The sequence below is a fragment of the Sparus aurata genome, chromosome 9 (assembly GCF_900880675.1).
Source record: "Sparus aurata chromosome 9, fSpaAur1.1, whole genome shotgun sequence".
In the NCBI taxonomy this organism is placed as follows: Eukaryota; Metazoa; Chordata; class Actinopteri; order Spariformes; family Sparidae; genus Sparus; species Sparus aurata.
In genome coordinates, this window is record NC_044195.1 from 10,157,105 (window position 1) to 10,173,290 (window position 16,186).

At 39.2% G+C, this 16,186-nt stretch overlaps 1 protein-coding gene across 1 annotated transcript; it reads left to right on the plus strand.

Moving 5' to 3' along the window:
• Positions 1-635: 635 nt before the first annotated feature.
• hacd2 (3-hydroxyacyl-CoA dehydratase 2) lies at positions 636-14,640 on the plus strand. Its single transcript, XM_030428848.1, has 7 exons — positions 636-858; positions 3,423-3,540; positions 4,292-4,310; positions 6,888-6,976; positions 7,905-8,026; positions 10,170-10,348; positions 11,485-14,640. The coding sequence occupies exons 1-7, from the start codon at positions 734-736 to the stop codon at positions 11,565-11,567; spliced, it is 735 nt and encodes a 244-aa protein (XP_030284708.1). The 5' UTR covers positions 636-733; the 3' UTR covers positions 11,568-14,640.
• Positions 14,641-16,186: the final 1,546 nt, after the last annotated feature.

Sequence of the window (16,186 nt, forward strand, 5' to 3'; positions counted from 1 at the left end):
TTTATTTAGCCCAAAATCACAATGTCATTGCTTCAATATATCTGTACAGTGAATAAAATCTTCTGTCCTTAGACCCAACATTGGAGTAAGGAAAAAATTCCCAAATGAATAGAAAACCTTTAAGCAGAGCGGGAAAAAAGATGGAAGAAACCTCAGGAAGAGACCCCTCCCAGGACACACAGACATGCAATAGTTTTTGCATGTATAGAACAGAACACCAACATCACAGAGTATACAGAATTCATTGACAGAATATCCAATAGAAGTCAATTATATGAAATACAGATATAGTGTAAACCAAAACCAGTAGTAGGTGCCTTTACCCTGTTGGGAAGCGCTTTATATCAAGTGTAATGTCTGATGCGTACAGCAGGGGGCGCGCTTTTCATATAGTGTCTTATACGGACAAAGAGTCATACCTCAGTTCAAGATATACCGGTTCTATTAGTACTACTCACGCCTGTGGGCACTAGTGGGGTGGACCAGCTAGACTAAACCACTAGACTACATAAATACACTAAACGAATAAATAAAGTCGTCCATTGGAAGAATGTCGCATCGATTGTACGGTGATGTTTGAACGAGATGTTCTCGAAGCGAAGGCGGAAGTGCGGTGGAAATAATGCTCTCGCTTCGGCACGACACTTCCGGGTCTGGCCCCTGTTCGTTTCCTGACTCGGTGAACCTGACAGCCGCCGTCGTTCAGGACCAAAGACCGTTCAGGGTTGGAGTCATGTCGGCAGCTGCTCCTGGGACCAGTAAGGCGGCTCACGGTGATGTGGCCGCGAAGAAAAAGAAGGGACCCGGGGCCCTGGCCACGGCCTATCTCGTCATTTACAACGTTGTTATGACAGCGGGGTATGTAGCGTGTTCCCTCGTGCTAATGCTGCTGTGCTGGAGCGTGTGTGTTTTTGTGTGCGATTGTGTGTGTGTGTGTGTGTGTGTGTGTTGAGCTGAGCAAATCAGGACTGAATAGCAGGGAGCGACATTTAGCCGCTGTAGTGTTACCGCGTTATGTTTGGTTTATTAGCTAACCTGCAAACTGCATGCAGATCTCGTTGGGAACAGCGCTAACATGCTGTGCAGTGGAACAACTTTGAGTTTGCGTCCTCCACGTTTTAACTCTTTGCACAGATTAACGTCACATGAGCAACAGACAGCCACCTGGCGTGCACATGAACACTGACAGAGTCTCCGCCGCACACAATACAACAATATTAGGACAGATGGTTTATTGTCTGCAGGGTGGCGTTACCGTCTCGCATTGTCGTATTGTTTTTGCACGGCGACTATTGAATTTTGTTTATGTAACATGCACACCAAATTATTAACCAGACGCTAAGAAAACACGCTCAGTTATTTTAACCACATAATACGTTAATAATAAAAAAAATACTCTTTGGACAACATTTTTTAATAATCAGCAACATGTAATAGATTAAAAGTTAAATGGGCATATGCTACTTGTCGCTGTTGTATATAACTCTAACTATTATCTTATTGATTAAATTATTCTAAATGGGACATCTTTGAGTTCTGGACGCTGATAGGACAGAACAACATAGTTGGAGATGCCTAGTTCCGCGTTCAGAACTAGTGATTGGCATTTTTAACTTTATTTTGTCTTCAACAAATAATCTGCTAATCTGAAAATCAATGAACAGGCAAATATCAAAAATGAAAAGAAATGTATAGGGTAACTGCAGGCACAGCGAGGACACCTGTCACTGAAAATGGCTGGTGGGATGTTTGCAGGTGAAGTGCCGGGTTGATTGAGAGGGAACTTGTGACTAAGGCATGAAATTATTTGGAAAGTTTCCTGCTCAGATTTGTATTTTGTGTACGAAAATACATGCTTGGAAAACATTTATGTCAAAACTTGAAGGGTGATGCAGTTTCTGAAACAAAAATCAGAGCAGTCAAAGTGCAAACATGTTATTTGTTCAGACAATCTTATAACGTTAAAGCCTTTCAAACCAGGAAAAGATAACTATTATGTCATATCACGATATAGTGATTTACGAAATCTAAGACACTGTATAGTCACAATAACCACATTATACCAATGTGTTGACCAGCAGCCAGCGTGATGAATTATTTCAAGCAAACAGTGGTGGTTTTTAGACAGGACTTTGTAATCATTGAAAATGCAGAGCAGTAAAATCTATCAGGAAAGTTCATTGTAGATTACTTTTGTTGATGCCATTATCTCTGTACAGTTAGATTTGTATGAAAGGAGGCTTGATATTAAGTAGTAGACGCCAATTTTATAACCTCTGCTGCTGGGCCCAGATACTGGGATATCTGTCTGTGTGTGTGTGTCTTTTATTACAGTGGTTTTTAGACTGTTGCACAATGGCATGGTGGGTGATGTTTGCTTGCTGTTCCAACCAGTTAGGTCACATTGTGACATTGTGTATGCGTCAGTGTCGATAGGCCATACAGTGCTGGCTTTGTGCTGCGCGATCGTTAGGGTGTTGTGCACCCACATCTTCGCTTTTCAAATGCAGCGTCTGCATTCAGATTCTGCCAGCTAAGCAGGCGTGCTCAGTTTCTGCCCAACTGCCCCTGATATTGATATTCATAACGGCCCTTATAGGCCTAATGGATACAAATCACATTCTTCACCGTGGGAACCAAAGTGTGAGGTGAAACTTCCGCCCTGCTCCTGTTTCCTGCAACACTTTCACAGCTATTACCTCCACAGTCCCTGATCTGCAGCTGACCTCTGACCCCTGTGTTGAGGGTGACAAAGTAATTCTGTATGGTGTTGTGCATTATTGTAATGGCCTTACGAATGAATGTGCTGAAACATTTATCAGTAGGGAATGCACAATATGGATTTTTCTCCGCTGATACTGATAACCAATAATTATGTACTAGGTCATGCACACCTGAAGGTAGGAGGCTCAAATGTAGTGAGCTAAGATGGGTAAGTTAATGTTCCATCGCTCTAACAGGATTTGTTGGGTTAAAAAACACAGATTGCATTCTGTTCTCATTGAGCCCTTGTTGCTTCTTTCAGCCATGTTGCTATTTGTCCTCTATAATTAGCAGCCGATAACAATGATATACATTTCCCATTATCTGGCAGGTGATTTATTGGGCAGATTTATATCGTGCATCCCTATGTATCAGGCAAAAGTTCTCCATCGACAAAAACAACCAACCTGACAGTTACATATTTACACAGGAATAAAACTTCTAAATATGATTTCCAGTCAGGTTCATAAATGAATGCTTAGGGAAATTATGTTGAGATATATCATCATGGTTAATATAATTGGTCAGCACTTGTTGATTAAACACATATCAATATTTGTATATATGATGACAGATCCGGACAAACATCGTCTAACAGATTTCTGTTTTCTTGATGAGATTGACTTTTTTTTTTTTTCCCTGTCCCCTCTGCTCTCCAGGTGGCTGGTGATAGCTGTGGGTCTTGTCAGAGCCTATCTGGCCAGAGGAAGCTACCATGGGCTGTACTATTCCATAGAGAAGCCCCTGAAGTTCTTTCAGACAGGAGCTATTCTTGAGGTGAGATAAGCACCAAGGGCTGGGCGATACTGACATAATGAAATGCCACAATGTATTCAATTTAATACAGTTTTCACTGTATAATGTGGCAATATTTAAATGATGACTGTTACTGCTTTTATCTGTGTGCAACATCCAGTTTATGAATAGAGACAGTGTTAGTGTTCCATAAACGTGATAATTTTACAGCACTGCTAATGATTAAGGCTACATCCATCAGTTGTCTCAGCAGTCCTTGTCCAGTGACACAGACAGGCCTGTTATCTGTACAGTGTATAGTATGTCCTCTAACATTTCAGCACGCTAACGTTATGTCAGACGACACTGCGTTAAAGGCATATAACCGAAGAAATACGTTTTTTTTAACCAGTAGAAATATAGCGGCTTACAATCAAATAGAAAAACGAGGGCCTGTACAAATCAAGGTGAAAGATAATTATCTGTTTCCCTCACATGTGTTCAGAGTGCTCATATACACACAGTACACACACATGTGTAAAGTGCAAAGGCTAAGCAGCGTGACGCGTTTCAGTGATCTTATCCAGACACTCTGTATCTCAGTGATGGGAGACATGATTTGTTTAACATCAGCATTTTCCTTCCATGTAGTTATCTGTGTGCAGTGAGCACTACAGGCTCTATAATGTCAAGTTGAATGATTTTGGAGAGAAATATATTTTGTATTATGGAGTTTTAAAATAACACACTGAAATAAGCTGTTGAGTAACTCTGTTATCTTCTCCTTTCACAGATACTGCACTGTGCTGTAGGTGAGTGTCTCCTGAGCTTCCATCCTTACCTTCACTACTCTGTTACCAGTAAAACTCTTGCGCAGTCACTTCAGAGAGAGTATCACAAATAATTTAACCGTGTATTGGTGTGGTAATGTATCTATAGTTACAATATCACTTGTTAAAATGGTAATTTGAAATATCTGTCATCACATTTTGGCTATTATTGTTCAGGTAATTGGACAAGACAGACATTAGATTATATGAAAACACTAATCTACTCTAAAGTTTTGATGATGTGACACATATTTTTTGTACGTGATTATTTTCACAACTCAACTCAAATTCAGTATACCTCAACTAGGGACAATTTTAGGTGAAGATATGCGAGCTGGAGTCATAACTAAATCAAATTAAAGTAGACATACAGTATGTGCAGGTCACCGTGTAAATGATGCTTTCGTACGGAGCAGGAGGGCTCGCTGCAAATGATGTGAGTAATTGGCTATCAGCTGTACAGTCAGCAGACCATAACCAGATATTTTAATGAGTTATGGTCAAGTTATTGTCATCTGCTCATGTCTGTGAGGGTTAGGTATCACTGTTTGGACTTCTTACATCAAAGAAGGAAATATGGTGCTCACCTCTTCAGTCAACTCTGACAGACTGAAACTGTTCTGAAAGCTTGAGGTGACACAACACCTTACTGACACACCTGAACTATAGTTCCTTTGATTTGTCACCCAGCTGTGACATTAAATTATTAATGGTCAGAAGGAATTTTAGAAGCTGTGAAAAGAGTATGTGCTTTACTTTCACTTAGTATCGTGACAGGTTGACGTGTGTATGTAGATGTATCAGTCCATTTGAAATTATAATAATACATTTTTAATATAGCAATTTTCAAGAGTAGAAACGTTGCGAAGTGCTTCACAATGGAAGTAAAGAAGAAATCATAATAACAAGCAAAGAGACAAAGTGATAGACATTAAATACAAAAGCGAGTCTAAACAGAGAGGTCTTTAGCAGTCTTTTAAATATGTCAGAGAGTTCCAGCAGTAGATATAAAATGTCTATGTTGCTTTTAGATTCATGCAGAGTATAAATATGTTTGATCACCAGGCTGTTCAGCTGCTGACATGTTATTAGGAATGAAAGTATTATTTACTAGAAATTATTTATAAACAAAGATAAAGCTCAGAAAAATGTTTTATAGTGTTTGTATTTTTTTTTTCATTCAAGGCCGCTGCTACTCATTCATCAACTGAACAAAATGTCACATCATGCACATTTTGACTATTTAGAATTATACATAAAAATGTACATATATATTACAGATACAATTTTGACGAATCTAAACAGAACATGTTATTGTTGTGTTGTTGTTTGTTTGCGGATATCCTCAGTCATCACGACAAGTCAGGCAGCCTCGGCTTTTATATTAAATGATCGTTTTGGCTGGTCACACTGGCATTAGGACTCGTCAGATTGCACTTGTGTCTCAGATGTTAATACAAACAGACAAACAGAAGCTTTTCATATCCAAGTGTTTGCCAAAGACAGAGCGGAGAAGCTGTCAGCTCTCCCGGTGTTAATGTGGGAGAAGCAAGTGGCTCTCTCCTGGCCGTCACGCCGGTGTTCACAGTCCATTCCCTTCATTATCTAGGATTAAAGGAAGATTACCCAGACTCCCTGCAGCTGCCATGCGCACACACACACACACACACACACACACACACACACACACACACACACACACACACAGACACAGACAGCTCTAGGATCCTCTCCACTGGCCATCTGAAGACACTACATCAACATTTATTTCCTTAGCCCTCTGTGTGGATTTGACAGCTCATTCATACTATAACCAGACATCTGTTATCCACATGTTTTCCTGTATATGCAGTTATAAACAAAGGATTTGGGGCAAATTTGATTTTTAAAAATTCTTTCCCTAATCCTCTCCATTCCACATGACAATCATTGCTCTTCTCAGCATTTTTACATTCGAAGTAACATCTACTGAAGTAAAAAGGAACATTTAACTGCAGAGGTCCACACAAGCTGTATTCCTAGAGCTGGAGAAAAACAACAAAACAGCTAAAAACTAAGAGAGAGAGAAGAACAACAACTGAAAACTAGACTCAGAATAGTAAATGAATGGCATTCATTTCTCCTCTGATACTCTCTTCAGTACCTAAACTCATTTCATTGGATGAAAGCTTGCCTCAATATTCACTCAATATACAACAAAACTCGAATAATTAAGAATTGGTCAGAGACAGCGTTTCATGAAGTTAAGTTTATCCTAACTCAGCAGCACAAAAAAATCCTTTAATTGTTTGAAAATTGTTTTAAATTGCTGTATATAACTATCAGATTTTTGAAAATAAATTAAAAAGAACATCAAAGTCCTGCACCATTTACAATAGTTATATCATTATATACTGTAGACTGACCTCTCAGAGCCCCCAACTGTGACTAACAGTAATAGTAATATCCCTGGCTGAGATAGATGCAAGTCTGTCCCTTGAATTAGACTTCATGTGCATTCAACGACCAGTATTCTTGCATCCTTCACATATGAGTGTTTTTCTTTTGCGTGATTTTCAGGAATTGTTCCTTCCTCAGTGGTTCTGACTGGATTCCAGGTCCTGTCCCGGGTCTTCCTCACCTGGGCCGTCACACATAGTGTCAGGGAGGTAAGATGAGCTTTCTGACTTACACACAGAAATCAGCGTTGTTTAAAACAGTCTGTGAAATGAAATCGGATTGAGTGACATCACAGCTGTAAATACAAAAGTTGTGAATTGTGATGTGTGTAAGAAAACTGTTCATCTATCTATCTATCTATCTATCTATCTATCTATCTATCTATCTATCTATCTATCTATCTATCTATCTATCTATCTATCTATCTATAATTTTGCTATTAAAAGGCAAAAAAAGCACAAAATGTATTTAACTTAAGCAATGGTACAGATGTGCAAATTGATTTTGAAAAAAAAAAAAAATTGCTAGTAGGTTATGGTATCCTATTCAGTTTTAGGTATCCGACCAAGTATTTCCTTATGCTCGGCTTCGGCCAAGAATTTTCACTTCGATGCATCCCCAATGTAAATGCAAACACAGAATCATGTTCTAAAGTGACCAGTTGATGTGCTGTTTGCCCCGTTGATAGATGGGAGAGGAGAACATGTGTAAGTAACGTCAGATGGTCTTGCTGTCGGGTTGCAGGAATGAATCTTAAACCTTGAAATTTAGTGTAGTGAATAACGTATATATTCATGGTCTAAATGCTGTGTTTCCTTTGTGTCTGTTGTATGATGCTATACTGACATATTCTCAAGCTGCTCCATCTTTCCCCTTTATATTTTCATTGTGTGTGGAATGTTTAAGTTATTACTGGTTGATAAGACGTTTGCTTTTTCTTTAACATCATATTTGAATTGGTTTTATCCTAATATTTGAGGAAAGTGTCCGTCTGCCTGCAGTGTGATCTGATCTCTCAGCATCTGAAACAAACAGCATGGTTCGGCGAAGAAAAGCCTCAGTTAGCCTCCAGCAGCATGATGCAAGCCGTCTGTCCCTCTGCCCTTCTCCCATCATGCCTTGTGTGTGTTTGTGCAGGTGCAGAGTGAGGATAGCGTGCTGCTGTTTGTCACAGCCTGGACTGTCACAGAGATCATCCGCTATTCTTTCTACACCTTCAGCCTGCTCAATCACCTGCCATACCTCATCAAATGGGCAAGGTAGGAAAATCATCTTGAGAGTGGTTTCAGAGCAGGAGACATTTGTATGCTAGCTGCTGAAAAACATGGATGAATTATCATATATAGCAAAGTGGCCTTTTCCTTAGACCAGCTAACTGTTTGATCTGTATTTGGCAAAATTCTAATACGGCAAAAATCACTGATGTAGTGTGGTTTATTTTGTTAAATTAAATACAGATGTTTTTAATGACTAACTCTGGGTCAAGTTTTGGGCAAAAGGACGAATAAATTGGCTATCACCCATCCTGTGTTTTTGATGGATGATAGCACTTTTCTCAGTTTTTTTTGGCATGCAATACATGAGACAAACATGACCAAACACTTCATACATAAACTTGCATTTATAAAGTGCTATTCTGGTCTACTGATCGACCCACCACCCCAGTGAAACCACTGATGTTCCGATCTACCTTCTGAGCCACAGCCCCTGTTAATAATGTTGAAAGTTTGGCCTTTTGTAGGAAAAAAAGTCATAAATTACTCAAACAATTCCTTGTTGCAATTAGGCAATTTGCTCTGGTACTGTTTAAATGACCTCATTTAAACGCAGAAAACAGATATGTGACTCTTTTTGCAGATACTTTAACGATCAAAAGGCTGAGGAGGTTTGTGAATGGGATATTGTTAGAGGAAACTGTTATCCCAGTAACAAATGACTCTTTAAAGGCCTTACTTCCAACACTGACTAAATATATATAAAAAAAACATCAAATCTCAATAAAAAAAACCCCAAAAAACCCTGTGTTGTTTCCTCCATAAAAATCGCAATCTGCCCAATGGGATTCAGCTGCATCTTCAACCCAGGCAACAGTTGTTTAGTGCCTCCCTCCCTGCGGTCTTTGTTGCTAGGTAGCAAATGACACCATCGCAATATTGGCATTTGACTTTCAGTCTGAATCGCACCCGGGAGGCAGAAAAAATTGGTCTTGCATGCGTTGAAAATTCAGAGAAGGATCAGAGAAGACAGACGCCGCATTTGGACATGGTATTTTCTCTCTTCTCTGTAGGAGACGATCGGTTCAGTGTAGCTCTGAGATTTAATTGCGATACTTAAAAGGCCTGATCCCTCCAAAGTTTTTATGATGAAACATTCAGAAACATGCAGAGGTAGTGAAATGTTCTGTTGTTATAAGATTTTAGAGGTAGGGTGGTCCACAAGTCAATCCCTTGATCCCCTAGCTGCCTGTCGAAGTATCCTCAAGCGAGATACTTAATCCAATATGGCTCCCAATGGCTCATTCACAGACGTGTGTGTGTGTGTGTGTGCTGTGCATAGAAATATCATGGGGTGCTTTGGAGAGAAAGTGCTGTATTGCTCCTGATGAGCAGGTCGGCACCTCGGCCCTCACTCTATAAATACAATACTGTTTAAATCAATTACTTAAAAACACGGAGACCTTTTATACAATGAAACATGTGCCCCGCACAGGACACAGTACTGTTGCATTAGAAAAATACGTTTCTTTTTTTTGTCAAGGAAAATAAAGGGAGATTTAAGCAAAGTTATCAAGGTGAACAATATTACATGTAGATGTAGTCACAGTTACAGTTTAAAGACTTAATGATTTTAGTCTGTCGTTATCTTGTTGTCTTATTCATGGAAAATCATTCATTGTTTAGTCTTCTGTGAAATTAACGCTACTTTTAAAGTGTCTCAGTAGTTTGAATGGAAACCATGTCTCCTCATGCCTAGTTTTGGTGTTTATAAGTCCTTCCATAGCTGGCTTTTCTTTCAAGGATAATGATTTACATGTATCATTCCCGTCTTTAATAACTTGTGTCAAAGCCCGGCACATCCTCAAACGTTCCTCTTACTCCTCTACTCTCTCCTGAAGAGATAAAAACTGCCTCTGCCAACAGCTTTTTAGTTCCTAAAACCAAGCCATGTCCAAACTATGGATGAAGTGCCTTTTTTATACCACTTTCTTTTTGTTTGGTCATGCCTCTGTAGCACCCACATTTTCTTACAAGTGAAATGTTTGAGTGCCAAATCCATACAATGGAAATGTCCTTCAGTGTATTGCTGTTTATGCCGCCCACCCCTCTTGTTGCAGTAACAATGAATAATGTATGATTTATTATTTTCTTCCTGTCTTGTCTTTGACAAACCCTTCTGCTGTAGGTACACCTTCTTCATTGTGCTGTATCCCATGGGAGTGACCGGGGAACTGCTGACTATCTATGCAGCGCTGCCGTACGTGCAGAAGACAGGCCTGTACTCTGTCACTCTGCCCAACAAGTACAACTTCTCCTTTGATTACTACACCTTCCTCATCCTCATCATGATCTCCTACATTCCCCGTAAGTCAACATGCAGATTTTACTTTTTCCCCCTCTCGTAGTGACAATAAACAGGATATACTGACGATACTGTGCTTCCAGTAAAAAAATGCTTTAAATCACGAATTATCAAAATCCTTTGCATATACCTGAATAAATCTGACCGCAGCAGTGTTTTGTGTCTATGGTCATTCAACCTCAATGCTGAGAGCAACATCCAGAGCAGATATGAATATATTTGTCTCCACTTCTGTCTTTGCATTGACATTGACCATTTGAGAACCTCTGCCTTGTGCTCGTTTATGTTAGCTGACTCCATTTTAAACTAATGTTAGCAAATGTTGTTCTCTGTTAGTGATTAATACATGTTAATTACTACAAATTGTTACACAAAGCCCCTTAAATACATTCATACTTGCATTTGAGTCACAATACAGCCATACCATTATGACTAGTGACAGTCATATAGAAGCAAAGCTACTGAAAGCACATCCATGTGGGTCTTTCTCTAGATTCCATCACATAGGCAGAATATCTCCCAACAAGTTAATAATGAAACAAAATAAAAATAGAAATCAAATTTCTATCATGGTTGAAGCTGCGTTAAGTGCCTGCTTTCTAGCCTCAAGCATCACCTGACCTGTCAAGGTAATCCTAGCATCAGAGAGTTCATAGATAAAATGTCAATTTATCTCCATTTCTGTCTCTATAAAATGATTCCACTGGTGAATAGAAAGAGTTTGAACTGTGCTGACTGATAGTCACAACAGTCTCTGCAGTATTTGATGGTTAAGTTTCATCATTCAGTTGTATGCATTCTGGTGGTGTTGAAATATTTCTATTATTTATTGATTCATTTATTTTTGAGGTCATGATCAAGGGTGGTGTTGTACTTGAGTATATTATATTGATTAAGTATTTGTAATTTTCCTCTTCACATACATGATGCAGTCCTGTACAACACAAGAACATTGACCATTACTTAATAAATAATGGAACTTGATGGCAGAGCTGTTGTACAAGTGAACCTAGTAATAATTTTACACTGAGTTTAAAAAGCAGATTTGTGTCCCTTGTTTTTTTAGTGTATTGTAATGAGTTGTAAAACTCCCTCAGTCTGTTGGTAACAATCTGATCTTCCTCTGCCTCCCCCTCAGTCTTCCCCCAGCTTTACTTCCATATGATCCGACAGAGGAAGAAGGTGCTGGGCCACGCAGAGGACTACAGCAAAGTGGAGTGAGCCCGACAGCATTCAGACACAAAAAAAGAAACCAAAACAAGCGACAGAAGAGGAACAAAATCTGCTTAAAGAAATGCAACGCCCAGCCAGTTTTCAAACTGCCACAACTGACATGCAACTTTATTTTCTCCAGCTGTTGTCCGGGTTGTATAGGTGCTCACAAATCATGAATGAACTGGAGTTTTTTTTGTTGTTGTTTTTATTTATGAACAAACCGCAGTAACTTGTGTTTAGTCGGAGAGCCTGCAGCTGTCCTGTAACTGTATTTTGACGTGGATACGGTTGAGCTGCTGTCTGAGCAGTGAGCAGAGCTCGCTCACCACAAACATTGAACGGAAAGATGCACTGATAGAATCGATAACCTCCTTTTAAAAGTCACTGTAGAATTAGAGTTTTCACCTCCCCACGACTTGTCCTTTGCTCTCCTTTAATAGGAGTTTTACTGCAACTTAGAAGGAATAATGTGAAGTCTAGTACTGAAACTAGGTTGTCTGTAGGTTTTGCATCTACAGTGTGTTTGTTTGTGGTCTGGATTTTTTTTTTTTCTTTTACTCATTTCAGTCAAAAGTTTGATTACATTCCCAATTTAGTTCAATAAAACTTTTTCATTCTGTTTGCATGGTTTCATCCGTTTTCTCGTGTGCTCGCTGTTGTGTTAGGTGTCTGCTTGTTTGCATCCTCAGTGGTCTGACGCTGATTATGTCGACTCTTTAAAAAGCTTAAGTTTATCTCCTTTACCGGTGATTGTGAGTTGTGTCATTTGATTTACTCATTGTTTGATCTTTCACGTGATTTTTTTCCATTAATAGCGTTAAGTAGCCGGTATGTTTTCCCATCGAACATCCACCCAGCTCTTCTCTTCATGAGATTGTATTTTCTTGCTTTTATTTATCAAAAGTAACTTATTTTAGACATTTTAGCTCCAATAAATTGACACTTTGCAAACCATCTAAATTAGAACATGCACACTAAAGTATGCGTTATTAAGCTGTCAGTCTTCATCCCATCTCTAATTGAGCAATTAATGAGGTCAGTGTGGCTTGTAAATGGGATGTTAAAAAACCTTTTCACCTTTACAAAATTAAGACATCGTGACTTAAGTTATAGGACTCTAAAGCAAAAAAAGTACGGATAGCACAACCAACAGTAGCAACAGTGCTTTCTGATTAAATAAACCTCAATATGTAACAAGCAAAACTGCATTGTAGCCCAAATATATGTTGGATTTTAAACTTTATGGACTTTTACAGTGAAGAGTGATGTCACCAACTGGTTATTAATTTATATAGAGTAAGTCAGTCGTAGTGTCATTGTGGGAAGGGATGGGACTCTAGAAGGGCATATTGGGTTAGTGAGCTGTGCAGTCTCAATGAGGTGAATCGAATAATGTACAGTATGTAGAGAGAACAGTGGATCAGACTAGTTCCTTTTCTTTACCTGCTGATATCAGATGGTTTGTAATGGTCATCTTTGATGCACATTCCATGATGTTATCTCATTGTTTTGGACAAAGGAACAATTGTGACATTTTGGAGCTGTAACTCTGAATGCTTTATATCATGTTGTTGGGCTCAATTGCAGTTGCTCTGTCAAAGAGTAACCAAACACCAGGCTGAAATAGATGTTTTGACCTTTTTTTAGCTGCGCTTTCAAGTACATTTTTACACCACTGCAGCAATGTGATGACCGCTTGGGCTCAGCAAAAAAGACCTTCATCTTAAAGGCATTATACTATGCTCATATTCAGCTTCATACGTTTATTTTGGGTGTCTGCTACAAAATGTTTACATGCTTAATGTGCAAATAACACACATTTCTCATACAGTCCATTGCTGCAGCACCTCTGTTCACCTGCTATGTTTGAGCTACTGTCTCTTTAAGAAACCCCTCATGAAATGCCCAGTCTGCTCTAATTGGTCAGCTCTGACACCACCCACCATCATTCTGCTTCAGCTCTTGCCCGTGTTTTTGTAACCAGGGCCATAAATGACTATATATTCTGATATCACAATTTGACTGCTCATTCAAAGCAGATTCAAAATGCGAGTTGTTCGCGTCTCTCCGAGGATTGACTGTTTTTATACTTCATAATCAGGAAAGACATGTAAATCTGACTCTCAACATCAAAGGTCCTTTAATTCACTCTATGACTGGTCACCTAAATTACAAAGAACATATGTTCAGATATTTCTGGGGGTTTCAAGCTATGGAGACAGTTAAAGTTCAGTTTCGCTCTTCAGGTTCAGTTGTTGCCAGACTCTCCTGCCCTTGCTTCCCCCAGGCCCCACCCCTCTACCCCACAGTTTTGTAGGCATCCCTCTGTCGCCTATCAAGCTGCCAGTTGTTTTTATAGCGTGTTATTACTTTGCTAGATAGTAGTTGTGATGAAAATGTGTCACATTAAGGTCTGCAGAATATCCCGAATGACTGTCAAAGTCTGTCAAAAATATATTTTGAGCTCCACAAACAAATTTCCTTTTCTTGTGGGGGGGGGAAAAAATCTCAGAAACTAAAGTCTTAAAACATCTGTATGTCTGAATACTGTACCACAAGAAGTTTTTTGGTGAATTGGGCGAACTTAAATGTTTCCAGACGCAGTCGCCGGTCCTCTCAAAAGCCTTACTTTACTTATTACTCCCCCTGCAAAACATACAAGTTGTCACTGAAGCCCTGCTTGCTGTCACGATCATCAACCTGTCTAACACTCCTTTATTCTGTAGCAAGGTGAGCAGCTGGTGGCTGTCATGTCAAATCTAGCCTGTGTGCACTTTTCCTCCCCTTCCCCATAACTGGTTGAGCATGATTTGGGGATACTTGTTGGAAATGTCTTGCAGGAGCAGACGTGCAGCTCATTGTAACACTGCATGAAAGAGGAAATCTGGATGCCTGGAATGATGATCTGTGTTACGACCTAACTTACAACAGAAAAAAAAATCAAACGCATGGCACATGTTACTCCAGAACTGGTTCTACCGAATAAAGTTTTGATACAGATGTTTTTGCATGGGGCCAGCCGACTTTGTACAGGTATGAATAATGAGTATATATTTACAATAAACCTATAATATGGGAAGCATATTCATTATTTTGTATTACATATTTGCTCAACTTACACGCACTGATGCATCCTCTGGTAGTATAGGGGAAAAAGTGGATGGCTTGTGTCTGCATTAATGTGCGTGTGGTGACTCATTCAGTCACTCTCGACGTAGGTGGGAACATTGTTTGTTGTACAATTTAGCCGCGCTGAAAGGCTTTGGCAGCTAAATACAAACTGTGGAGTATGATGAAATCTATTACACGCTGCTAAGCACTCAGGCTCTAATGAAAATGGACTTACATGCATGCAGCCGGTTGGGACGTGGGTTCGCAGAATAGCCGTGCCTTTCATCTGTGTGCTGCTGTCAAGATCATATATATTACTGGCTTTTGATGTACAGCATCTGCAGGCCCAGAGTGCAAACGCTTGGCAGGCACAGGCGCAGTCCGGAGCAGCCGAGGAGCCGATCAGCTGAAAACACACAACAGCAGCTCATCCTCTCATTGTTAGCCTGAAGAAGCAGTGTAGAGAGTATCTATAGTGTATATGCACTGTAGTCTAATGTAGTACAGACTAACAGAACACATTGAATTATAATTTGATATTACCTTTCTATATAGGTCAGGGTACAATCTTAAACACACGTGTTGCCAGTTTGGTGATATACAGTAAATACAAGAAAGATACAAATGAAAAAAGAATTCCAAGTAAAACCATAAAAAATTAGAAATATGATGACATTGTGTAAATAATCCAGTGCCTCTTAGATAATTTCCGTTTCTTTCCATTCTCGCTGACATTAAAGTGCCTTAACACTGGTTGCCAACCAGCATACAACAAAAAAAGATAATAGTTAACTGCTATTTGTTGATTTTTACCGGAAATGACAGACATTAATGGTTACACAGTCAAAAAGAGACAGAACACACAATAAACTAAAGTTTAAAATATTGATGTCTATATTGATATAGCAATAATATCCTTATCTTGAATTCTTTAGGCAACGATAATCGTCCAGTGAAAATCTGATATTGTGACAACCATAATACAAAGGCACTTCCACATTTTAGTACTGCGCTTCTATAATGTTTAGGGGAACTGTGACAAACAGACTTTTTTTTTTAAAGAAATCCTGTTTTTCCTGTCAAATATCCAAACTCTGGTTTAAATTGGTCTCTGTTACACGTATGGTATATATAATTCCTGCTGCTAGGAGGCTGTCGATCAAAACAAAACAAAAGAGTAAGTAGCATGAGATCATGGGACTTGTCCTCATTCAACCGCCATTGCTGATGAAAATCTGTCTCTGTGACTCGACCAGAAACGTTCACAGATGAAGTAATGTTTTTAGGTTTTATTCACATTTTCTTTGGTCCCTTTTCCCTTCTTCGTGCTTATCGTTAACATTCCTCTGCTTTGATCACTGATGGAAACATCTGGCATAATGGAAAGACACAACTCAACAAAATACAGAACAAGGCCTGGAGGGATTTTTAGCATTTTACTGCAGTAATGTTAAATATCGTTTCTTTAAAAACGTCTGTTGGATTTGAGGGTTATCTCCCCCTTGAAGCCACAG